This window comes from Nicotiana tomentosiformis, chromosome 9 (genome assembly GCF_000390325.3).
Source record: "Nicotiana tomentosiformis chromosome 9, ASM39032v3, whole genome shotgun sequence".
Lineage (NCBI taxonomy): Eukaryota > Viridiplantae > Streptophyta > Magnoliopsida > Solanales > Solanaceae > Nicotiana > Nicotiana tomentosiformis.
Genome location: NC_090820.1, coordinates 55,454,814 through 55,480,541, shown reverse-complemented (window position 1 = coordinate 55,480,541; position 25,728 = coordinate 55,454,814). Strand labels below are relative to the sequence as shown.

The following is a 25,728-nucleotide window of genomic DNA, read 5'->3' as shown; positions in this document are numbered from 1 at the left end:
AGGATGCACCATGAGCTCGATTTCACCCGCATACAGATAGTCCCCTCATTTTTCGGAGAGTAGACGACGAGAAAAGATACGAAGTTCCGATTCTTACTTCGATACACCGTGACAGAAATGAAAAAACAACTGAAATGTCTCGTCAGTCAAGTCTTAATGGCATTAATTGTATGTCAGCTGCCAGTCGGCCATTCCTGGATGCGAACCGCCGCTGAAATACTATAAATACCCCTTTCTTCGTTCATTTAACTTTACATCCAAACCTTCTACCCTCGTATCTTAAAGAATTAAATACTTTCTAGCACTTTTACTCTCGTTATTTGAGATCCTTTGCAAGAACTCTTGTCCATCTTCACCTCAAGCCAACAAGTACAATCCTTCAACTTCCTTTCCTTCCGTATTTTTCCTATAATTTCTAATGAAATGGCAAAAACATCTAAAATCGTTCCCCAGAAAGAAGCGCCTTCTACTTTGCGACCGGCTACTAAAACCGAGGAGACCGTTTCGTGCGCTGCCGTCGACGAACCGGCACCTGAACCCCCTTTGAAAATGTTAATCCCCGGAGGATGCTCGGTCAATGCCGATTTCAAGGTTAAAAAACCTTCCTTCGTACAAGGTCGGTGTGAGGAGGTTTTGAGATACATCTGCTTGATCACTGAAAAAATCCTCCCCACGGTCCGAAAAGACTATAACTAGGCCGATAAGGACATAGTGGTCCCCGAACCCGATGAAGCCATTACCACCCATGTCGAGGGATACCTAAGTGTTTATAATTATCTCTTTACATTGGGCTCGCGGATCCAGTCATTTTGGACTTCTGCAGAAGATACAATATGTGCCTAGTCTAAATTCACCCATCGCTTTGGAGGATTGTGATCCTCCTTCGGTTCTTTGTGAATAAAGTCGATGGATGTTCGTTCACCATCGACCATCATCTATGCTTATACAGTCCCTGAATCTTCCGGGGGAGGGGGGGATTGATTAAGCTCGTGTAGTGGGACAGTAAAGCCCCATTCTCAAGTATTGATGAGGACCGGGATCGGGGCTGGCAAGGCCGTTTTATCCAAGTAAGGACTTCAGACTTAATTCTAGCCGAGTGCGGGCCGTTCCCCGAGAAGTGAAATACCTCACATAAGTACAATTTTACTTTCGAAAGTCAATTTTATACTTATTTTCTTCTTTCTTATCGATGTTTTGTGGTGGTGCAGTCATCGCTCGGGTCCCGAATGATGTCCCTCTACTGAAGGAGTGGGTTGAGGGTATAGTATCACAAATGCCCTACTCCGAGCGGTCATGGCGCAAGCTCTCGAAGGGCTGTTGGGAGGCCCGTTCCCACGATGAGACTCCTTTCTTGAGTAGGTGATATTTGGATTCCCCTTTTATCATTAAGTCCTCACTCCCTTTACTTCTTTTTGCAGGTTTATCCAAGGATGCCGAACTGAGGCTCCCATCTACTGGCGAGAACTTACCTGCCGAGTTCCCTATTCCGAGGCTGGTTGAAGAGAAGAAAAGAAAAAGGGCTCAGAATTCCCCGAGCTCGGAGAAAAAGAAAATGAGAAGGAGGCTGGTGCACAAGCCAAAAGAAGGCACCAGTGCCCAAGCACCACCTAAGGATTCGCTCTACCGGCTGATAGATAAATCCAAAGAAGAATAAGAATAAGGCTTTGTCCTGATGGACAGCGTGCCATCGCAGCCCGAAGGGCAAGGGGCCTCCGAACCAGAGAACCTCGAGGCCGACCTGCCTCAAGCTAAGGAGGTCGATGAGAAGTCTGGGGCCGAGGCTTCCCGTGATGCGGGCAGTGTCTGAAGGAAGCACTCAGTGTTATAGATATCACCGAATTACCCTCGTTTACTGAGTCCATGTATAACGAGGCCCAAACAGTGAAAGAGCGTCCCAACGTGGGGGCCCATGGAGCGGACGACCCCTTTCACGACTTTTTTGATGGCGTGAATTCCACCGTCACGGAGGACGTCACCAGATTGGGTGACTTAGAGGTACCGAAGAAGAGTCCATCTTTGGGAGCAAGCAGGTCTTTCTCGAGCCCTAAACCGATCAACTGGTTCCCAACTCCGAGTGTGGATCCTGACCGAAAGAGATCCATCATCATCTCTGTTTCGGAGAATCCCTGGGTCTTCTCCGCCCCCGTAGGGGTGGCCAGTTACCTTCAGTGCCTGGTGACCGAGGAAGACCAAGCCAAGATTAACGAGGTAGACGTGCCCTGCATATTCAGCAAAGCATAACAGGCATTGAACCGGGTAACTTCAGATATCTCTCGATGACTTCAATTTTTCCTTTTGTACTCAGACTAATCCATAGATAATCCTAATATTTTTCTTTGTATTTGTAGGCCTTGGTCCTTAACCATGAAACTTTCCTTCGGTATCGGGACGAGCTAAACTAGCTTGAAGCCGAAGTTCGAGGGCTCATTGAGAAGAGAGATACCTACAAACTCCTCAGTGAGCAACGTGAATGAGAGTCTAAGAGCCTTCGAGCTGAGTTGGAGGTGGCTCTGAAGGAACACGCCGACCCGGTTGAACAGGTAAAAATATTTGAAGTTAGTGACGATGAGATAGACACAGTGACTAATGATCGGAACCCGCAGGTCCAACAGAAGATCGATCGGATCGACCAACTCTGAGCCGAGATAGATGCAGTCAAGGTTGAGGCCGAAGAATTGAGAGGTAGAATAGACCGCCTGGCCTTGGAAAAGGAGACTTCCTGGGTGCAGTTGACCTCGGCAGAGGTCCAACTTCGGGTGACAAAGGAAAAAACCGAGGTGCAGGCCCAAAGAATTGAGGAGCTCCAGTCTCAACTAAGCTCGGTCGTCGCCGATCGAGAAACCTTTGCCAATGAGCTCAAAGTGGCCAAGTCGATGGCTGAAGTGACCAAGGCTGATGCCTACGAGATGGTGGCCCAGTATAAGGCTGATGCCGAGGCAGCCCGGGACCACTTAAGCGACATGGTCGAATACACGAAGTCGCAGTCCCAAAGAGAGTCCCTCGAGGAGTTTCATGCTCGAGGTTTTAATGTGTCAGCAGAGATCGTGACCACTAAGGGGTTCAAGACCGAGGCCAAGAAGTTGGCATACCCCGAGGATGAAGAAGACTCCGAGGGATTAGGCAGATCCGCGAACAGAGGAGACTCTGATGGTCCCGGTGATGACGCAGGCTCCGGTGGAGACCAAGTCGTTTAAGTACTTTGTATATTTTTCTTTGTATTTGTATTTTGCACATTTGTACCTTTTTTTGTCATGGCCGTTTGGCCTTTGTAAAGACATTTATATATATATATATATATGGATCTTTTTTCCCATCGACAAATTTTAAGCTCGTTTCTTTTTGCTTTGTTCTTTATGACTATAAAGATATTGAAATGCCTTAGCATGTAATAATTAGGTCTTGTTCGAAGGTTCGAGCAGGCCTTTCTTTTGATATTATTTTGTTTACGATTCGCAGGGTTGTGCTGCGTATACACATGATTCCCCAAAATACTTAGAACTTTTTAGATGATAAAGTTTGCCGAGAGTAGCCTTTTAAACCCGTTTAGAAATTTTGAAGGCCTTGCTTTTGCTCAAATGTCTCCAAGCCATTTTAGTATGGCCGTAGTCTTTTTATTTCGGGTGTTAACCAGTGGGCTTGTTACCCCGAGTTATCCGGGCTTGCCTAAGATAATAGTCCCCGAATGGGGATGGCCGTAGCCTTTAAGGTTTGGGCGCTGCCTAAGAGGTCTTGTGCCCCCTAGCTCTGCTAGCCAGGGCCGTCTGAGGTTGTCTTTGGACAGCAGTCCTCGAGTGAGAGCGATCCTTTGAACCCGGATAAAGGCGGCCCTTGGTCTCGATATATTTAGGGGATCGAATGTAGGAAATTCTGTAAGAGGAAATATTTTTTTAAGGGACAAGATATTTATTCGCAAGGTAGAAACTTCTTTTTATTTCTGTGCGTAATATATACGATTACACATCTATAAAAGATTTATGTCGGGGCTCGACCAGTCTAGGTGGGATGGTTAATTTGACCGTTTGGCCCTTACAGTAAATCCTATAGATCTAGTCGAGACTATTCGATCACAAAGTTTCTTTCCTTGCTAAAGTCATTATTCGAGGGTGATGCCCCCAGTGTTCGTGCCCGATCATAGAGAAACTTCGAATACTATTGTCGTGATCTTTGACATCGGTTTGTAGCCGGCCTTCATTTTTAAATTAGATGGTATACCGTTCCCTCGTAAAAACCTTGCCGGAAAACCCATTTGGGGCAAAATTGGTTCAAGGGAAAAAGAGTGCAACGCGTGCTTTCAGGCCTAAAAATTATACCTTTCTTTGCCGGTCACCTGCAAATGTTAGTCCAGAATGTGAATAAATAAAAGGAATGAATTGAATTGTACCTTAGCAGTAGTATCACTTCAAGTGAGTTATATTCCAGTTGTTCAGTATTCGTTCACTGTTCATTGCTCCAAGTTTGTATGATCCTTTTTCCGGTGATCTCGATAATTTGATACGGACCTTCCCAGTTTGTCCCCAGCTTCCTTTCGTTTAGATTAGGAGTGCTTAGTGTGACCTTCCTTAACACTAAGTCCCTGACACTGAAGTGTCGACGGTTGGTTCTTCGATTATAATACATCTCGATCTGCTATTTTTGGGCTGCTAATCGAACAAGGGAGGCTTCGCGCCTTTCATCTAATAGCTCCAGGCTCGTATTCATGGCCTCATCATTCGATTCTTTGGTCGCATATCGTAATCTGAGACTCGGTTCTCCGACTTTGACCGGTATTAGGGCTCCGACATCGTAAACCAACGAGAAGGAGGTGGACCTGGTACTGGACTTTGAGGTCGTACGGTATGCCTATAGGACTTCGGGCAAGATTTCTTTCTATCTTCCTTTGGCATCGGTCAGCCTCTTTTTGAGGTTTTGGAGTATGGTTTTATTGGTGGACTCCGCTGGCCCGTTCCCACTAGGGTGATAGGGTATTGATAGGAATCTTTTGATCTTATGTCTTCGAGGAACTTACTTACTTTGCTGCCAATGAGCTATTTCCCATTGTCGCACACGATCTCGATCGGCATCCCGAACCGGCATATTATGTGGTCTCAAATGAAATCGATGATTTCCTTCTCTCTGACTTTCTCGTACGCCTGGGCTTCCACCCATTTAGAAAAATAGTGAGTCATAAATAATATAAATTGAGCCTTACCGGGTGCCCATGAGACTGGGCCGACGATGTCCATCCCTTATTTCATGAATGGCCAAGGTGACAAGACCGAATGTAGTAATTCCTGGGCTGATGAATCATCGGATCATGCCTTTGACATCCGTCGTATTTTCGTACGAACTCTTTCGCATACTTTTCCATGTCGATCCAATAGTAACCGGCTCTGATTATTTTCTGAACTAATGATTCGACGCCCGAAAGATTTTCGCAGGTGCCTTCGTGGATTTCCCTCAGAACATACTTGGTGCCTCTTGGTCCTAGACATATTGCGAGTGGGCCATCGAACATTCTCCGAAACAGTGTACTGTCTTCGGACAGGCTGAACCGGGCCGCCTTTGTACGTAGAGTTCTCAATTCCTTAGGGGCCGAGGGCAGTTTTCCGGTCTTCAGATATTCTATATATTTGTTTCTACTACCAATATCATATGTTGTACGACTGCCCCCGAGTCGAACTCAACGTCCTCGATCGACGACCCCAAGTTAGCAAGGGCATCAACCTCACTATTTTGATCCCGAGGTATGTGTTGTAAAGTCCACTCATTGAACCAATGTAATGTTACCTGCAACTTATCCAGGTACCTTTGCATTCATTCCTCTCTGACCTTGAACGTCCCATTAACTTGGTTCACCACAAGGAGGGAGTCGCACTTAGCTTCAATCACCCCTGCCCCTAAGCTTTTGGCTAGTTCGAGACCTGCAATCATGACCTCATATTCGGCTTCGTTGTTAGTCAATTTTATAGTCCTAATAGATTGTCTAACTACATTGGCTGTTGGTGGCTTCAATACGATGCCAAGTCTAGACCCCTTTGCGTTCGAGGCGCCATCCGTAAAGAGGGTCCAGATCCCCAAATAAGTCCCCGAGTTCAACAATAACCCTCTTTTGACCTCGGGTATTAGGGCCGGCATAAAGTCGGCCACAATGTCTGCCAAAATTTTAGATTTAATGGCGGTCCAGGGCCGATATTCAATATCATACCCACTGATCTCCACGACCCATTTGGCCAACAGTCCTAAGAGATCGGGTTTATGCAATACATTCCTCAATGGGTAAGTAGTCACAACACATATTGGGTGACATTGAAAATACGGTTTCAGCTTCCTAGAGGCGCTTAGCAAAACGAGCGCCAATTTCTCTAGGTGAGGGTATCTAGTTTCGGCCTTTCCTAAAGTCATGCTAACATAGTAAATGGGAAATTGTGTACCTTTCTCTTCCCGGACTAGGACTCCATTTACCTCTATCTCCAATACTGCCAGGTACAGGTATAGCTGCTCGTCTGTCTTCGGCGTGTGGAGTAGCGGTGGGCTCGATAGATATTGCTTGAGATCCTGTAAGGCCCGTTGGCACTCCAGGTTCCACGAGAAGTTATTCTTATTTTTCAACAGTGAGAAGAATCGGTGGCTCTTATCGGAAGACCTCGAGATGAATCGCCCCAGAGCGGCTATACGTTCGGTTAATCTTTATACGACCTTCACGTTGTCCACAACAGTGATATCTTCGATGGATTTGATATTATCGGGATTGATCTCAATTCCCCGATTGTATACCATGAATCCGAGTAATTTACCGGATCCGATTCCAAATGCACACTTTAACGGATTCAACTTTATGTTTTATTTCTTCAATATGCTGAAGCTTTCCTGCAAATGTTTCAAATAGTCCTCTGCTCGCAGGGACTTAACCAACATATCTTCAATGTAAATCTCCATTGATTTTCCTATTTGTTCCTCGAACATCCGGTTTATTAGGCATTAGTAAGTGACACCGGCATTTTTTAGTCCGAATGGCATCACGTTATAGCAGTAGGTGTCGTACTTAGTAATGAAGGAGGTTTTTCCCTGATCACCCGGGTTCACCCCTATTTGGTTGTACCCAAAATAGGTATCGAGAAAACTGAGAATCTCGTAGTCGGCCATCGCATCGATCATGTGATCGATCTTAGGGAAGAGGAAAGGAGTCCTTAGGACATGCCTTGTTTCTTTTTTTAGGGACTACCACTATGTTTGCTAACCAATCCGGGTATTTAACCTCCTGAATGGACCCTATTTTAAGGAGTTTACATACCTTATCCTTGATGAAAGCATGTTTGACCTAGAACTCGGGTCTCCTCTTCTGCTTGACCGGGTGGAACTTCGGGTCCAGGCTTAGCTTGTGAGTGGTTATTTCCGGCAGGATCCCTGTCATATCAAGGTGGGACCAAGAGAAACAATCTTTGTTAGCTATAAGAAATTAAATGAGTTTTTTCCTGAGCTCGGGGCTTAACCCCATGCCCAGGTATACCTTTCGATCGGGAAAGTGTTCGATTAGGATGACTTGCTCAAGTTCCTCGACCGTTTATTTGGTAGCATCGAAATCGTCGGGGGCTATGAAAGATCTTGGAACTCTGTAGTCGTCATCCTCATCTACTTCTTATTTCTCCGATTCTGTCGAGGCCGGTATCAGTAATTACTATTTGGCCTCGTCTTTGGGCACCAGATTCAGACCCTTCGATGTCGAGAGTGTGGATACCAGGATCTCCTCATCGACCGCAAAAATTTCCTTGGCGGCCGGTTATTCCCCGTAAACTTTTTTGATTCCTTCGGGTGTTGGGAATTTCAGCACCTGGTGCAGTGTTGAGGGTATTGCTCTGATGTTGTGAATCCATGGCCTCCCGAACAAAGCGTTGTATCTCATATCTCCTTCGATTACATAGAACATCACTTTCTGAATGGTTCGGATGACGTTCACCGGTAATGTTATCTCCCCTTTAGTGGTCTCATATGCCATGTTGAATCCGTTCAGGACTCGGACCGCATGTACGATCTGATCTTGTAGGCCGAGTTGTTCCACGACCCTCAATTTGATGATGTTGGTTGAGCTACCTGGATCAATTAACACACTCTTAACTCGAGATTTATTTATGAGTACCGATATTACCAGTGCATTGTTATGGGGCTGCACGATCCCCTCAGTGTCTTCGTCCGGTACGTAATCCCGAGTTCGTTTTTCCCTTGTGATGGATACTTTGGTGCTCTTGAGCATCAGCCCCTGTGGAATGTCGACCCCACCGATGATCATGTTAATGACGTGCTGAGGTTACTCCTGCTTGGTCTGTTTATTAGAATCCCTATTCCTGAAGTGGTCGGGCCACCTCCTCTCTTAATTGTCGGCTATCATCTGTTCTATGGCCATGAGTGCCATGATATTTACACATCAGGTTAGGATCCCTTTGGGCTGGATCAAACTGTAGAGGTCGAGGCCATTTGGTATCTTTGATGAATCCGATGGCATATACGATAGCGGCGGCATCGACATTGAAGTTGTACTCTGATAATCTTGGCGCTTCTTTAGACCCGACGGGCCTGTCGAAGCTGTTTTTGCTCATGAGTCCTTGGTTGTTTTGACCTCGGTCATTTATCCTTTCATTTCTCATAGGGTTCTGCCCAGACCCACTGCTTCTTCGGTCTCCATTGTACGGCTGATACCGATCCCTATTTGAACTCAATTTACGATCGATGTCTCTCTTGACTCTGTCGAAGGTTCTGACGGGATAGACGGACCCAGAATGGGCCTCGAGCTAATCATCTTTGACCCTGATTTTCGATTGATACCGGTTATGGAAGGCTCTGACGGGATACACAGACCCGGAAAGGGCCCCAAGCTGATCATCTTCGACCCTGAATTTTGATTGATACCGGTTATGGACTTCGGCCCAAGTGACGGCCGAATATTCTACCAAGTTTTGTTTCAACTGCTGTGAAGCCAATGAGCTTCGAATGTTGAGTCCTTGGGTGAAGGCCTGAATGGACCAATCATCAGCGACCGGAGGCATATCCATCCGTTCCATTTGAAATCGGGACACGAACTCTCTGAGCATCTCATTATCCTTTTGTTTTACTTTGAAAAGGTCTGACTTCCTGTCTCGACCTTGATAGCCCCGGCTTGTGCTTTTGCGAAAGAATCTGCAAGCATAGCAAACGAGTCAATAGAATTAGGAGGTAATTTGTGATACCATATAATAACTCCCTTGGATAATGTTTCCCCGAATATTTTCAGCGGGACACATTTGATCTCGTCATCTTCCGAGTCGTTTCATTTGACGGCGCATGTATAGTAGGTCAAATGCTCATTTGGATCAGTTGTTGCATTGTGCTTAGGAATTTCGGGCATGCGAAACTTTTTCGGGATCGGCTTCGGCGCTGTGCTCGGAGGAAAAGGTTTTTGAACAAACTTCTTAGAATCCAGGACCTTCAATATCGGGGGTGCTCTTGGGATTTGGTCGACCCTGGAATTGTAGGTTTTCACCTTTTTGTCATTGGCTTTGATTTTCTTTTCCCCCGATTTTATCCGTTTTTTCAATTCCTCGAGCATTTTTATGATCTCGGAGTTAGTCCTTGATTCATTTTCATTTGGTCTCTCCATGATCGGTTCATTTCTGTGGGCGGCTTCCCAAGATGGTTTGGGTTCAATTCTGCTCGGCGCGACTTTGGTTCTGTAACTAGTCTATCGACGCCTGTTGAGCGTGCAACATTTTGAAGATCACCCGTAAATTGATCCCGTCCCCTCCAATGTCTTGTGTATTATGGGCTGCTGATCGGGCTTCACCACAGACGCTATTCTCAGGATCGGTAGGCAGATATGCTTTGATGGCCACATGCGAGTTGGCATCAATCAGGTCAGCGATCGGAATTTCGATGGGATCAACGGGTGGTACCTCGCCACTGGGCACTATGTTGTTATTTTTGCCGTGATGACCGGACTCATCGTCAACACGTAGAGGTGCTGACTGGGAGTTTGACATTTCGAGCTTTAACCTGAAATTAGAGACACTCCAAAGAACAAGTGTAAAGTAGTGTGTGTTATAGAAATTTGTATCAAATAGCCACTATTATCCTCAACCCCACGGTGGGCGCCAAACTGTTTACCCTCAAAATCGAATAACAATTAAATTTGTAAGTAGTTTTAAGGATACGCGGATTTATTTCACACAAAGCAGTAAATAAAGAAAAATTAAATAAATAAGGATGAAGTAAGCTCAAAGCACACGCAGAAGACGATTTAAGGCTTAGTGAAATATTTGTCCTTGATTCGGGCTCGTAACAACAAACACTGATGAACGAAAGCAAAAGAACTAATAGCAGAAAAAACAACGATATATTGCCTTGGAATGGGTGTTACCATGTGTCAAATGAATTATCAGACTCCCTTTATATATTAGGGGAGTCCTACTTTAGGTACAATTCTATAAAAGGTAAATGATCTCTTGATTCACTGATTACCGGTTCCTTATTGATATGTGCCGAGATCCCCGCCGTAATATCCAGCCGGTCACGGATATTTCGGTCTCTTGTTGACTATGCTGACAATATTTCTTCGAAGTCGTTCGAAACTAGGACCGATTCCCGGACCATGGCTTCGATATTCTCGAAGACAAGCGTTCTGCCCCCAGTTTCTAGCCCGGTGGGACTTGGGGTCGATGTTCAGTCCTTTATTGCCATGTCTCGAGCCTGACTTACCATGTCAGAGGCTAGGATGCACCACGAGCTCGATTTCACCCACATACAATATACAATATGGTTAAATTATATAACTCATATATAACTTACATACAAAATCTTTGTAGTATACAATCCGATGAAAACATACAACTTGCATACAATTATTTTATAGTATATATTTTATATGTCATTTGTATGTATTTTATATGTCGTGTGTTTGTCATTGAAGGCTCACTAATACATTTGACATACAAATACATACACCCAACATACATCCGACATCTTATTTATATAAGGTTCAACTTTCTCCCTCTTTTTGTATTTTGTTGAATTCACGTAGTTTGTTTACTTTCCTTTCCTTTCCTTTCCCAGCCTAATTCGAATTGATTCTCCAGTTTGAACTTTGAACAGTGTCTTATGCTCATTTCAATTCATAAAACAGATTTATTGATCACAAAATGGTCCAACGTAACTACTTGGAAGTATGTGGGAAAAGACTTGAGCAAAAAAAGACCAAGGCCATCGATGAACAAATGAAGAAAAATAAAAAGTCGTCGGTGAAAGAAAACCACCATATTTACATGGGGCCCGACAAGGAAGCATGAGAAATTTTAAGAATTACAGTAACAATCAAAAGAGGTATGAGAAAGAGAGAGGGAGAGAAATTGAAGAAGATTGTAGCCTAATCTTTTTCTTTGTATACAATTGATAAATATTAGAGGCAAAGATCACTTGTAGCCCGCATTAGAAATTATTTACCTCCGGTAGCCGCAAAAGCGTATGAAATTTATATATTTTTTATATATAACATACAAAAATATGTATATATAAAAAATATATATATTTTTCGATAATTATTTTGAGAGTAACTATACAACGTCATTTTTTCAAATATTACTATGTTAAGTTATTGAATGGGACTCTCCCTTAGGAGTAGCTCAAATCTTGGTGGCCGGACCCATGCAAACAGTCACCCTAACGGCCCAACCCCAATAGCCCACTGATTTTGGACAAAATTATCTATTTATATGTTTACTATATTAATAATAATAATATCCTTAGCAAAATGTCGTTCGCCTTTTAACATATATTACACATTGGACGAAATTATAATTAAAATTATTTTCCTAATAATTAGACTTAGAAATTAACTAAAATTTTGATCATTAATTTTTTCCTTATTTGAACTATTTAAAAACTTCTAATATTTAGGAATTAAAAATCAAATAATATTTTCCCTACATAACTCCTTAACTTATTTTAATTGTGTAGAGTGAATATATAAATTATTTTCTTATTTAATCAATGTATTTCCTTATTTGAATTTTTAATTCTATTCCAAGGAACAAAGTGAGACTACTTTTACTTCTCAATTAGACAACTAATAAGATTTAAAAGACAAAATTAATAGTTCTTGTTCGAGTTGAAGTACCTCATTTCACATTATCTCGTGGAATGCGCTTAAACTTTATGTTCTACTAAATTAATTCTTTAAGAAAAAATAAGTTTAATTAAATTATAATATTTAAATTTTTATCTAATATTTAGGAATTTAAATTCAACTAATAATAAAACTTATTAAATTTACAAGTTAATCCAATTTTTTTCTCTTGTATTTCTCAGCTAGTATGGTATTTCAATTTCCAAGTGATTAGCTCTGTACACAATATAATTAGAGTCTAATTAAAATAAAATAAAAATACAGTTCTTGATCTTTTGTTTAGGTGTTTCAACACTTTGGACATTCTTTACTTCTCTTAAAAAAATAAAAAATAAACATACGGGTGCTGGCTTCCGAGCATCCTTCACTATCTCTTTGTTTTTACCCTTCAAATTTCACTAATAGGATTACTATAAACATATCTATGCAGACAAAGTGGATCTAGGTTGTCTATCCTGTTCATGATTAACTTTTGCTTGCATAGTGCAACAATCTATAGTAATTAGTTTCCTTGATTAAAGCGTTGTTTTAGTCAGAAGTAGTTTTATTTTGCTTAGTAACTATATTTAAATATCTATTAAAAATCAAACTAATGTATTTTTTAAATATTTTATTCCTTGACATATGATAACATTCAAATTCACTCCTCAAAGAGTAAGCGAACAGGGTCGCATGCAATATAATATATTCAATTATGAGTCGGGGTCGAATCCTAAAGGAAATATTATGTAGGCCGTCAGACAAGTAAGAGAATTATCGTTATAACGACCCGACCGGTCATTTCGAGCATTTGCACTTCGCTCGATAGTTTGAGGGCACGAGTAGCTCTGTATGATGTATTATGACTTATGTGAATCGCCGGTTTTTGTTTTCATGTTATTCAGAATCGATTTGGAAGAATGAATTTCATGATTTAAGCTTTAAGTTGGAAGAGTTGACCAAGTTTGACTTTTGTGGATTTGAACTCGGAATAAAGTTTTGACGGCTCCGTTAGGTCCGGATGGTAATTTTGGACTTGGCCGTATGCCCGACTTTGCATTTGGATATTTCTAGAAGGATTCGACGCTAATTGGCGAAAATTAGAAATTTGATGGTTTGAAAAGTTCATAAGTTTAACCGGGAGTTGACTTTGTGGATATCGGATTCTGATTGTGGTCCCGAAAATTGGAATAGCTTTGTTATGTTATTTGGGACTCGCGTGCAAAATTTGAGTTCATTCCGAGTTGATTTGATATGTTTCGGCGTGAGCTTTGGAAGTTGAAAGTTTAAGAATGCATTAAGTTCGATTTGAGGTGCATTTCATCATTTCGTTGTTGTTATGTGTGATTTGAGGCCTCGACGTCCGTGTTATGTTATGGGACTTGTTGGTATATTCGGACGGGGTCCCGAGGGGCTCGGGTGAGTTTCGGACGAGGTTCGGATCATTTCGTCGCATATTGAATTTTTGCTAAGCTCCTGGTTCTGGTGTTCCGCACCTGCGACTGGTTTTGCGCAGGTGCAATGGCTGCAGAAGCGAGCCCAGGCACGCAGAAGCGAGAATGCACTGCAGGGCTGGAGTCCGCAAATGCGGAGGAATATGCGTAGAAACGCGACCGCAGATGTGGTTTTGAGCATCGCAGAAGCGACCATTGTAGGGTCAAGGTTGTTTCGCAAATGCGAGCCTTTTTCCGCAAAAGCGAAGGTCACAAATGCGACCACTTGTCCAAAAATGCGGAATTTGCTGGTCAAAAACTATATATCGAGGTTTTGGGTTCTTTTATCATATTTTGAGGTGTGAGACTCAGATTGAGGCGAATTTTGAAGCAATTTTCATCACAAGGATTGGGGTAAGTGTTCTACACTCGGTTTTGATTATATTTCACGAATCTATCTTCGTGTTTGGTATTTGGATTGTGAGTTTTAAAAAGAAAATTGGGGGGTTTTGTCCAATATTTTATAAAGTGAATTTTCGAGTTTTGAACATCGATTCAGAGTCGAATTTGTGTGAAACTAGTATGGTTGGACTCGTAATTGAATGGGTTATCGGATTTTATGAGTTTTTATCAGGTTCTGAGGTGCGGGCCCGGTGTTTGACTTTTGGATTGATTTTGGACTTTTTATTAAATATTTGACCCTTATCGATTGGGTTTGTTTCCTTTGGCATTAATTGATGTATTTGAGTTGCTTTTGGATAGTTTTGAGCCGTTCGGAGGTCGGTACGCATGGGATGGAATTTTTGGAGCATTGCTTGGCTTGTCTGGCATTGGATTTGGCTTGTTCAAGGTAAGTAATACTTCTAAACTTGGTGCTGAGGGTATGACATCATGAATTACGTGTAATATGTTTGGTGTTGAGGTGATGCACATGCTAGGTTTCGGGCATGTAGGCGTGCACCATGTGAATTGTGACTTCGTTATTTCTGTGGTACTGTGTAGTTATATGATCTTATCCGTAACCATAAAATCTTTACGTACTAGAGCTTTGAGCTGTAATTCATGTTAGAAACCATGTCTAGGTCACATGCTTATTCTGTTGGGACCTACCGAGATCATTTATGCTTTTCACTTATTTGCTTACATTGAAATTACATACACATTCATACGCATTCATTTTCATATCATATCTCAGTCTCTGTCACCATTTATTGATACATCACATCATTATTTTTGGGCTAATTTTCATGACATTGTGAGCCCAAGAGACTGGAGAGATTGATGATTGAGCGATGGTCGAGGGCCTAGTTGTGAGGATATTGATTTATGATGGGAACGGCCTGCACGCCACAATATATGTTATTAATTCATGCCATGATTGGTTTATTATAGCGCTTGGGCTGAAGGAGCACCTCCGGAGTCTATACATACCCCAGTGAGTGCAGGTACCTACTAAGTGCGAGTGCCGAGTGCGAATACCGAGTAATTGGGAGGATTGAGTGATTGGGAGGACAGAGCGACTGTGAGGACTGAGTGATAGTGAGGATTGAGTGACTGGGAGGACTGAGTGAATTGATAGTTTGAGAGTATGCATATGGTTTTATTACTGAATTGCATTGCATTCGATATGCACACTTGACATACATGCATAGAGATGCATTTTCCTTATGTTGTACGACATTGTGTCATTCGTTACTTCACATACACATTCACAAGTAGGCATAGAGATGTACTTTTCTCATGCCATTTGAAAATGAAATATTTACCTGTTGAATGTTTTGGGAAAAATCACAGTTTTAGAAACATACTCAAATTTTGATAATTTCGGTAAAAGATTTGGGTTTTCACTAACATTCTTGAAAAGCATGCCTATTTTTCCGGAACTGTGAACGAGCTGAGCACTATATCTCTGAGTTACTTTTTTTATCACTTTTATTATGTTGTTATGAACTGTTGTTGGCTATTGGTGTTGGACTTCGACCTTTGTTCCATCTCGTTACTACTTTCAACCTAAGGTTAGGTTTATTACTTATTGAGTACATGGGGTCGGTTGTACTCATACTACACTTCTGCACCTTGCGTGCAGATGTTGGATGCTGATGTTGCTGTGCACGGCGGGAGCTGGATTTGAAGATGTACCTGCGTTCCGGTCATAACTGCCTTTTGATCTTGGTAGCTTTAGAATTTTAATCTGTTCATGTATATTTCAAACAGATGGTGTAATTTAATTCATAATAGCTTTGTAAATTCTAAATCTTAGAAGCTCATGATTTGTACTACCAATACTTGGGAAATTCTTGTATAAAATAATTGTATTTTCATTTCTCTTCTTAATAAATCTCATTTAAATTTGATAGTTGTTAATTGACTTATCTGACGGGTTGGGTTATGTGTCATCACGACTAGGTGGGTTTTGGGTCATGACAATCGCTTATTATGTTAAGCCAAACACTAAATGGAGTTTTGAGAAAATATTATAACTAAATGCGGAATTTACACTAGCCTAAAAAGCAAGTAAAATGATCAATAGCTACAAGCATGGATACAAAGAGAAATACACTAAAATAACAATCCAGTGTATTTTACGATTTTATAAATATGGGCGAGTTTATGTTAATTAGCCTCGGATAATAATTCTATATTAGCTTCTTCTCAAGACTAACAAGACTTCATAACTGAATTATCCTTAAAATAATTAAGAGTATAAAGTACACCCGAATATGGCTACAAGTAGTTCAATTCTATCCCTAGATAGAATCTATAAAGTGAGGGCTAGCACCTCAAGTTCTTGTTAATTAATCTTTCCCAACTCCGATTTGCCTTTTTCAAGATAAATTCGAAGTTAATGGGCGAGTCCTAGGGTTAGCTAATCCCTTTGGAAACATTAAAGAGCAATAATAATTAAAGAAAAATAACTCACTTTATAATTAATTAAAATCGTTCAATACATAGGTACAACAAGAGAATTAATCCAAACTTTAATAATGAATATTCTCATAAACAAGATTCAAGTAATATAATAAATACTACACACTTAGATATTCAATACAAATTAAGGATTTGAAAAAATGAGAAAAAAGGTTAAGAAAATCTCATCAACACTCAAGGTGTAACGACCCGGCCGAGTGCTCAGTTAACACTCTCTTCTCTCTCATGAAAAAACCCTGAACTTGACGCCAAAATCCTACTTCTATGGCCTCTCCGGCCACTGGCTAGCCGCCGGATGGGGCTGGTCATTCGTCTATACCTCCCCCACAAACTACTGCATCTAATACAACTACAAATCCAATCCAAAACTATGTGAATTTATTACAACCAAAAACCTTAAATACTCCCATGCAAACTCAACCCGTCGTTCCCATCAAAACAGTTGAATATCTCCATGATGAGCCTGTGATTAGATGGAAGAAGGCAGATGTGAGGCAATCCATCGTTCAACAAAATTAAACATTGGCAGTCCTTGGAAAATTTCCATACGGTAAGCCAGTGATTCAAGAGCTATGTAAGGCAATTCCAATCCAGTGTGAATTGAAATGAGCGTGTTCAGTAGGTCTCATTGAGGACAATCATGTGTTAATTAGACTGTCATTGCTTGAAGATTATGTACACTTGCTATCAAAACTTGCTTTCTATTTGAAAGTCCAAAGTGAGATGTGGCAGATGTGATGCACGAAGTGGAACCCTTGGTGGACCCCTGATGAAGAAACACCTATTGCAATAGTGTGGATAAGCTTTCCTGAGCTACCTCCAAATTTCTTTGGTAAGGAGTTTGTGTTTTCTTTGAAAAAGGCAGTAAGTAATCCACTTCATGTAGACTTGGCAACTAAAAATGGAACATGACCTAGTTGTGCAAAAGTGAAAGTAGAGGTGAATTTACTTGTAAAATTCCCTCACCGAATTAAGATAGTAGAAGAGGAAGATGAATCTGGGCTGGAGGAGTCTAAGTGGATTAAAATTAAATATGATTATATGCCAAAGTATTGCAAGAATTGTAAGAAGCAAGGGCATAATGAAGTTGAGTGCTGGGTGATTCACCCAGAACTACACAAGAGGTTGAAGAGAATGATGTTGATCATTATAATGGTAAGGATATGATTGGTATTGCAGCTGCCTCTACAAAGGTTCTTGCAAGTGGCAAAGTTCTGGGCAAACCACTTGTAAATCATGCTAAACAAGAGTGGATGCAAGCTATAAGGAGCAAGTATCAACGAGATAATAGAGGCCACATCATTGAAAATACAAATAAGAAGGAAGCCGACAATGGGAAGGGGAAGAACAAAGTTGAGGCAGTAGCTACAAAAAACAAATTTGATGCGTTAGAAGTGGAAGAAATTGCTCAGGTAACTTTGAGGATCACTGATGGCAAAGGAGATGACAAGATGGAGCAACAACTGGCCAATGGATCTAAGAAAATACATTAAAAGGAGAAGTTGAAGAAAGGTGATGGCTCCATCTCTAATCCTAAGCATACTGGGATTAGTATTGGTAAGTATGGTAAGGAGTTGGAGAAGCCAAAAAATACAAATAACATTCCTAAGGAAAGTATGGTTCATAATGTTGATAATATCTCTTTAAAGAAAGGAGATGAAGAAGCCAGACGAGTTAACATATGTTCACTATGGCAGGATAGTACCAATAAGGAACTGTAAATCCATTGATAATATCTCTTCTCAAACGTATGAGGATTCTGGGCAAAAGGAGGAGAATATTAATGTTAATTCTGGGAAATCATTATGGAGTGATGAAGTTGATAATATGGAAGCTCAAACACACACAACAATGAATATAGAAAGTAAAGAAAAAGAAGACGACAGATAAGAGCAAACAGGAGACTTGATTGAAATAGATGCTACAGTAAACACTAGGAATAAAAAACCTAGGGTTGATGATAAATTGAACTCTAGTTTGTAGCAATCAATTATACCAGCTGGGGGTGATAGAGGAGCAACAAAAAAAGTCAGAAATCAAGGAGGATCATCTACTGCAACATCATCTAAGAAGCAATCCAATGAAACAATAAATAATAGAAGTGTAGAGGGGTTTTTGATTAATGGTGATAGTGTTTCGGTAGAGATTTCAAGGAATAATCAAGCTAGGGCTGTTAATGTGGATGTTTTGGAGAACACAGTTGGGTGAGAGCTTCACACAGCTGGGGGTAAGACTGTGATTCCAATGGAACAGTAATTCCTGGGAATCCTGCCACAGTGAACCCTAGCTTGGGCTCTGTCTATGAGCTTCAATTCAGAGCTATACAAGAGTCTTTAGTTATTCAGGGAAATAGTTCTGAGGTCTTGAAGGATTTATCTATGGGGAATGAGAAGCTGGAGCAGGCTATAGTACCCAGGGAATCAGGTGCAATTGAAACTATGCCCATGGCATGTGCTTCAGGTACTGGTTCTCCAATGCAAATTCAGATCAATGTACCATTGAAATCTTCAAATAAGGTGGTCATGATGAGTCTACTATTTGAAATTTTAAAGTTATAGCAAGGGAAGGAGATTTGTCACCTAGGATTTTAGCTAGAAGTGGAAAGAAAGGAAAGAAGCAAACACAAGCTAAGGAGCCACTGCCACCTACAAGAATATTGCTCAATATGGCAGCCTCAACAACAAGATGAAGATTAAAATATTAATATGGAACATAAGATCTGTTAAGACACAACATGCCTTTCATAGAGGTATCAACATTCAAAGGGAGCATGGTTTTTTCATTATAGCACTTATGGAGACATTTCAAATGTAGAGGTTTATTCAGAACTACAGAAGGAGGCTAGGTATGGAAGTTGCAATATCAAATGTTAATGGAAAGATATGGTTATTCTTTGATGTTGTAGTAGAATGGGATCTATTGATTGATACTGAGCAACAGTTAACCATCAAAGTGTACCATCAAGATATTGTAAGTATATTATGATGACCTTCGTATATGCAAAGTGCTCATAACTAGAAAGATTAGAATTGTGGGATATTCTATACTACCTTGCTAGTGATATGGAGTTACCTTGGGTGGTTGGAGGGAATTTTAATGTGATTCTTAGTGAAGAGGAGAAGATAGAAGGACTGGCAGTGTACCCCACAGAGTATGAAGATTTTACCTTTTGTGTTAACTCATGTGAACTCTTTGATCTTGGATACAAAGGAAGACCCATTACTTGGTGGAATGGGAGGCCTAATGCAGAATGTATATTCAAACGTTTGGACAGAATTTTGGTGAATTTGCCTTTCCAGACCATGTTTCCAAATATAGAAGTGGAGTATCTCATTAGAATAGGATCAGATCATGCTCCACTTTTGATGGCCTATGGTGATCAAGACTTACAATTTGTAAAACCATTCAAGTTCTTGAACTTCTGGACCAAACATGAATATTTTATGGAGGTGATTAGACAAAATTGTATGGCTAACTTCACTGGAGATCCTTTCTTGATGTTCAAGCAGAAACTAAAGAGGGTTAACATTGTTCTTTCTAAATGGAGCAAGCTCACCTATGGGGATATTTTCAAACAACTAGCTATTATAGAAGATATGGTTAGAATGAAGGAAATGTTATTTAAAGAAGAGCCAACAATGGAGAATAGAATAATACTACAACAAGCTCAAGCTGAATTGAAGAAGTACTTGAGCATTAAGGAGCTGTATTGGAAATAAAAAGTAGGAATGACATGGTTTGTAGAAGGGGGTAGAAATACCAGATTTTTCCACAACCATGTCAATGGTAAAAGGAAGAAACTCCAACAGAAGAGAATTCAGAATAATGATAGTGCATGGATTGATGCACACGATTTGATAGCTGATGCTGCAATTGAATCTTTCCAAAAGCAGTTCACACAAGAAGATGATCCAACAAGCTATGAATTCCTAAATAATGTACCTACAATGGTATCTAGTGAGCAGAATTTAGAACTTTGTAGAAATCCTACAAGAAAGGAGGTGAAGGCATCAGTGTTTGCTTTGAGTTGGGGACATGCCATCTTTTTAAGTGTGGGGTGGGGGATACTTTGTTGTATGTAGATAGTTTCGTAGTTTATTTGTATAAATCAATTTCAACTTGGCCCAACGATGGATATAATTCGACGGGTTTCTTGAGAGACTAAAGTCGAAAGAAAACAAAAAACCAAAAAAAATTTCTTTTGTAGTAGTGTATCAATTCCCCCTTGATTTTTCTTTAAACCACAGTTCTTTTCCAAGGGTTTTGTTTGAACCGGGTGTAGTTAGATTTTTATTTTTAGTTAGGAACTTATGGGGTATGGGCAGAATTAAAATAGGAAGCCTTGTTTGATTTCGTAATGCCTTGAATATAGCGGTTACTTTTGTGTGACTCTTAGGCTCATTTGTTGACTCTTGTAAGAAGGACTTAAAATCTATGTTCTTAATTTGGCTGAAGTACCCTGATCTGAGTGTTTGATGATCTAATATGGAATGAGACATGTGCCATGTGTGTGTGAGGCTTGTTATATTCTGTGCACGGCATTTAACACCTAAAACTTGCCCTGTGTGTCTGCAAAGTGAAATGGTCGTCTTGTTTAGTCTGGAAGTGATATAGGCACTTCTTTGTTGAACCATATATATATATACTCCACCCACCTATTTGCTATGTACCATAGTTAACCCCGTTGAGCCTGTAATCCTATTTCCTTAGCAACCACATTACAAGCCCTATCCCTTGTTTGAATTGACCATCCTTTTGAACCCGTTACCTCTCGTAAGCACTGGAAATACTATGAATTTACAAAGGGTAAAGTGTGGGGTAGTTGATGGAGCCTTTGAGTGGAATTAGGGAAATAAGGAGAAAGGTATATTTTGTTGGAAAAGGCCACTTGTGAAAAACAAAATAGAAGAACATTGTTAATAGTGTATTTTGTTGATTGGTAATACATCTTTGGTGGCTTTTAAGATGATTGTGCTCAAAGAAGAAGTGTGGGGTGGTATATGTGGTGTTAAAGATGAAAACACTGGTTTAACTTGGGTTGAACAATGCACGGGAAAGTAAAGGAAAAGTTTTGGCGAAAAAGTGCATTTCTGCGGTCCATTATACGATCGCAGAATCACTCTGCGGACCGTATAATGGCCGCAGAGTAAGGCAGTTAATTGGGTCAGTTGGATGTAATTATGTGGTCGACTATGCGACCGCATAACTGTTATGCAGTGTACTATGCGACCGCAGAACAATTATGCGGACCGTATAGTGACCACAGACTCAGGCAGAATTTTGGTCATTTTTGACACCAATTATGCGACCGATATGCGGTCCGCATAACCATTATGTGGTCACATATGCGACCGTAGAACCTGTTCCGGAGCTTCATTTTTATATTTTTTAAAACCCGACCCTATTTCGTTAAATACACTCGTTGGGTCATTTTTGAAGTATAATCTGATATTTTAGAGTGAGAGAGAGTGCCCTAGAGTGAGAAGGTGTTCCTCAATAATTGATTCTTCAATTCTTTCTCAAGTTTTGGAAGATTAAGGAGGGAAACTCTTTATGTCTTCATCCTAGAGGTAAGATTCTACACCCTAACCCTCAATTTCGAATTTCGTCTAGAAATGGTTAATAAGCAAGATAATTTCTGGGCAAGGGGGTGGTTTATTTTACATGCATGTGTTATCAAAGGGTGTAGAAAGATTGTTGAGCTAAAAATGGTAAAGACTGGGTTGTGGGATGATGGAATCCTCCATAAAAGGACCTTGAAACTTAATCCACGCTTAGTGTTTAATAAAATGCTCAAATGAGCTGAGACCATGAATATCTTCCTAATTATGGTTCAATTTTATTATGTCTCAAATAGATTGGGATTGCTAGAATTTTCGGAACGTTGTAGTAATTTAAGGATAGCTCAATTGAGGTATATTGGCTAAACATTCTCTCTTGGAATTGAATTCCATAATGTTTTCGTGAGTTTCAAAGTATGGGTTGCGTATTAAAATGTGGTGGCTTGAATCGTATTTCAAATGAAAGCTAGTATGCCAAATTTTTGTGAGAAATCTCAATATTCTTAAGACTCTTAATTGCTCATATGTGTACCTAAAGTCTTGATTGGGAATGTCTTATTGTTGATAACCTATAAAGATGGTTGGAAGGGAAATCAGTAAATTGGGAATATAAAGTGTGGCCAACGTGCCAATAGTGAATGTTATACTTGTGACAAATGGTGCCAATGGAATGAAATAATGTGAGAAAGATTATGAAATGAGCTTTGACTCAACTATTCCAAAATTGACTTCGACAATATAATCGACTAAAAGTGTATGAACTCAAGTGATGCCCATATGTGGCTGTTTTAGCTAATGCTATGCTTTGTAAGTAATTTTCAATGTGTTTTGCATTCTTACATATTTGTGAGTGGAAATTGTGTATGATTTTAACTTGTACTTCGGTTGAAAATCATTTTACTCCATTTATTGCAAAGAAATCGATTGTGTTTAAAGCCTTCATTACTAATGAATTTAAATTTGTGATTTCTGGAATATTCTACTTGTTGATTGTTATGATGATGATCTATGAAAGTGAAGAAATGAAAGTGTGGAATATGAAATACGGCCATTGCGCCATGAATAAAGAATCATATGTATGGCCAAGAGAGCCAATGAAATAATAATATTGTAAGTGGTTGAAAGTACGAATTAGGTGATATGTGGTGTGAAAGGTCATGAGATGTACGTATTTGTACTTTTGTTTCCAATGTGTTATGAAACCCTATGGACGGTCTATGAAATGCATAGGTATATTGTGTTATGAAACCCTATGGACGGTCTATGAAACGCATAGGTATATTGCGTTATGAAACCCTATGGATGGTCTATGAAACACATAGGTATATTGTGTTATGAAACCCTATGGACGGTCTATGAAACGCATAGGTATATTGTATTATGAAACCCTATGGACGGTCTATGAAATGCATAGGTATATTGTGTTATGCAATCCTATGGATGGTCTATGAAACACATAGGTACATAGTGTTATGAAGTACATTGTGTTGTGAAATTCTGTGGACGGTCTATGAAACGCATAGGTACATTGTGTTATGAAATTCTATGGACGGTCTATGAACACATAGGTACATTGCGATATGAAATCTTGTGGACGGTCTATGCACGCATAGGTACATTGTGTTATGAAATCCATTGTGATACGATATCCTGTGGACAGTCTATGAACTGCATAGGTGCATTGTGTATAAGAGGTATATATGTACGGTATGAATAAACACTATGGACGGTCTATGAAATTCATAAGTGTATAATATGATATGTGAACACTAAGGACGGTCTAATGAGACACATTATTAATGCAGACAATGGGTGCCCCTTTTGTTGTCCTTGTTTGTACAGGTTGTTTCAATTACATTATATTATGTGTTCCACGTATAGATCATATGGGCATTGTATTTTGAAAAAGGATTTCTAGCTATACATACTAGTGCTATTCGACAGTACTAACGTCCCTTTTGCCAGGGGCGCTGCATCTTTAATGGATGCAGGTGGTTCTACAGCAGGTGGCATTGATCAGTGATAGCAGTACACTCCTTCAGCCGATTTGGTGAGCCCCACTTCATTTCGTGGTCATGTATCTTTTGTTTCTCATGTACTTTGTGGTTGAGGTATAGCCGGGGCCTTGTTGCCCGCATTTCCATATTACTCTTTCGTTGTACTTAGAGGCTCCGTAGACAGGTTGTGGGTGGTATTTGATGTTGGGAATTGGATTAGAACTGTTGGTATTTGGCAACATGTTTTTCATTAAATCTATAAACTCTTTAATGGGAATTAAATGGAAGCGATTAATGAAATTTCTTCAGTATTTGATTAACGGAATACATCTCCTCTTTATTCACGAATGTATTTGGGTAGAATTAAATCTAATAGGCTTGCTCAGTCGGGTTCACTCGGTTGAGCGTCGGTCGCGCTCCTTGGTTTAGGGGAGTGACATTCCCTTAGTTGTTTTAGGGCATGAGTAGCTCCATATGATGTACTTTGACTTGTGTGAATCGTCGGTTTTGCTTTTCAGGTATTTCGAAATCGAATTGGAAGAAAGAATTTCATTGTTGAAGCTTTAAATTGGAAGAGTTGATCAACTTTGAATTTTTAGCATTTGACCTCGGATTGGAATTCCGATGGTTCCATTAGCTTTGTTAGGTGATTTTGGACTTAGGAGCCCGTTCAGAATGTGATTTGGAGGTCCGTAGTGGAATTAGGCTTGAATTGGCAAAAGTTTAAAATTTGGCGATTTCGATCGATGGTGGAAAATTTGATATCAGGGTCGGAATGGAATTCTAGAAGTTGGAGTAGGTTCGTAGTGTCATTTGTGATGTGTGTGCAAAATTTGAGGTCATTCGAATGTGGTTTGATAGGTTTTGGCATCGGTTGTGGAATTCGTAAGTTTAGAAGTTCTTAGGCTTGAATCCGAGAGTAATTTGGTGTTTTGATGTTGTTTTGAGTGATTCAAAGGTTCGACTAAGTTCGTATGGTATTTTAGGATTGGTTGATATGTTTGGTTGAGATCCCGGGGGCCTCGGGTATGTTTCGTGGTGAGTTTGGAGCGAGTCTAGGCATTTCCAGAACTCAGGTATGGTTTTGGTGCTTTACATTTCGCGGACATCAGCAGAATTTCGCGGCCGCGCTTGGAATTTTGCGGACCGCATAATTCTGCCATGGCCGAACTCCGGGGAAAGTTATACAGATCCGCTGGTCCGACTTCGAAAGCCTATATCTTTTGATCTACAAGAAAATTTGAGATGATTGAAAAATGAAAGTTGTAGCCCTTCGTGTTTAGTTTCCAGAAAGGTAAAGAAGTTATCATTTGGACATATGTAGAGAAAGTTATGGCCAAAATACTAAAGCCTGGCAGTGCAGCAACCAAAAAGTGCGGCCTCACTAGTTTTTCGCGACCACTGGACCTAAGAGTTGCGGCCGCACTCAAAATTTCGCGGACCGCGAAGTAGGAGATCAGAGGTGCACTATATAAACGGGGTTTAGGGTATTATTTCACATTTTGGACATAGGGGGCTCAGTTTGTGGTGATGTTTCGTGGGTTTTTCAAGAAATTCATCGGGATAAGTGATTCTAACTCGAATTTGGTTAATATATATGCATATATCAATGATTTCATAATCTGATTAGTACTTTGAGGTGGAAATTTGGGGAAAATTGTAGAAACTTCATAAAATGAATTTTTGGGATTTGAATGTCAATTCAA

General features: G+C 40.4%; 1 protein-coding gene across 1 annotated transcript; it reads left to right on the top strand.

The window, feature by feature from the left end:
* The first annotated feature begins 19,526 nt into the window (after positions 1 to 19,526).
* On the top strand, positions 19,527 to 20,183 carry LOC138898810 (uncharacterized). Its single transcript, XM_070184914.1, has one exon. The coding sequence runs from the start codon at positions 19,527 to 19,529 to the stop codon at positions 20,181 to 20,183; it is 657 nt and encodes a 218-aa protein (XP_070041015.1).
* The last annotated feature ends 5,545 nt before the right edge of the window (positions 20,184 to 25,728 follow it).

Coding starts and splice junctions, on each gene's coding strand:
- LOC138898810 (XM_070184914.1), top strand. CDS start 19,527: ATGGAGTTACCTTGGGTGGTTGGAGGGAATTTTAATGTGATTCTTAGT.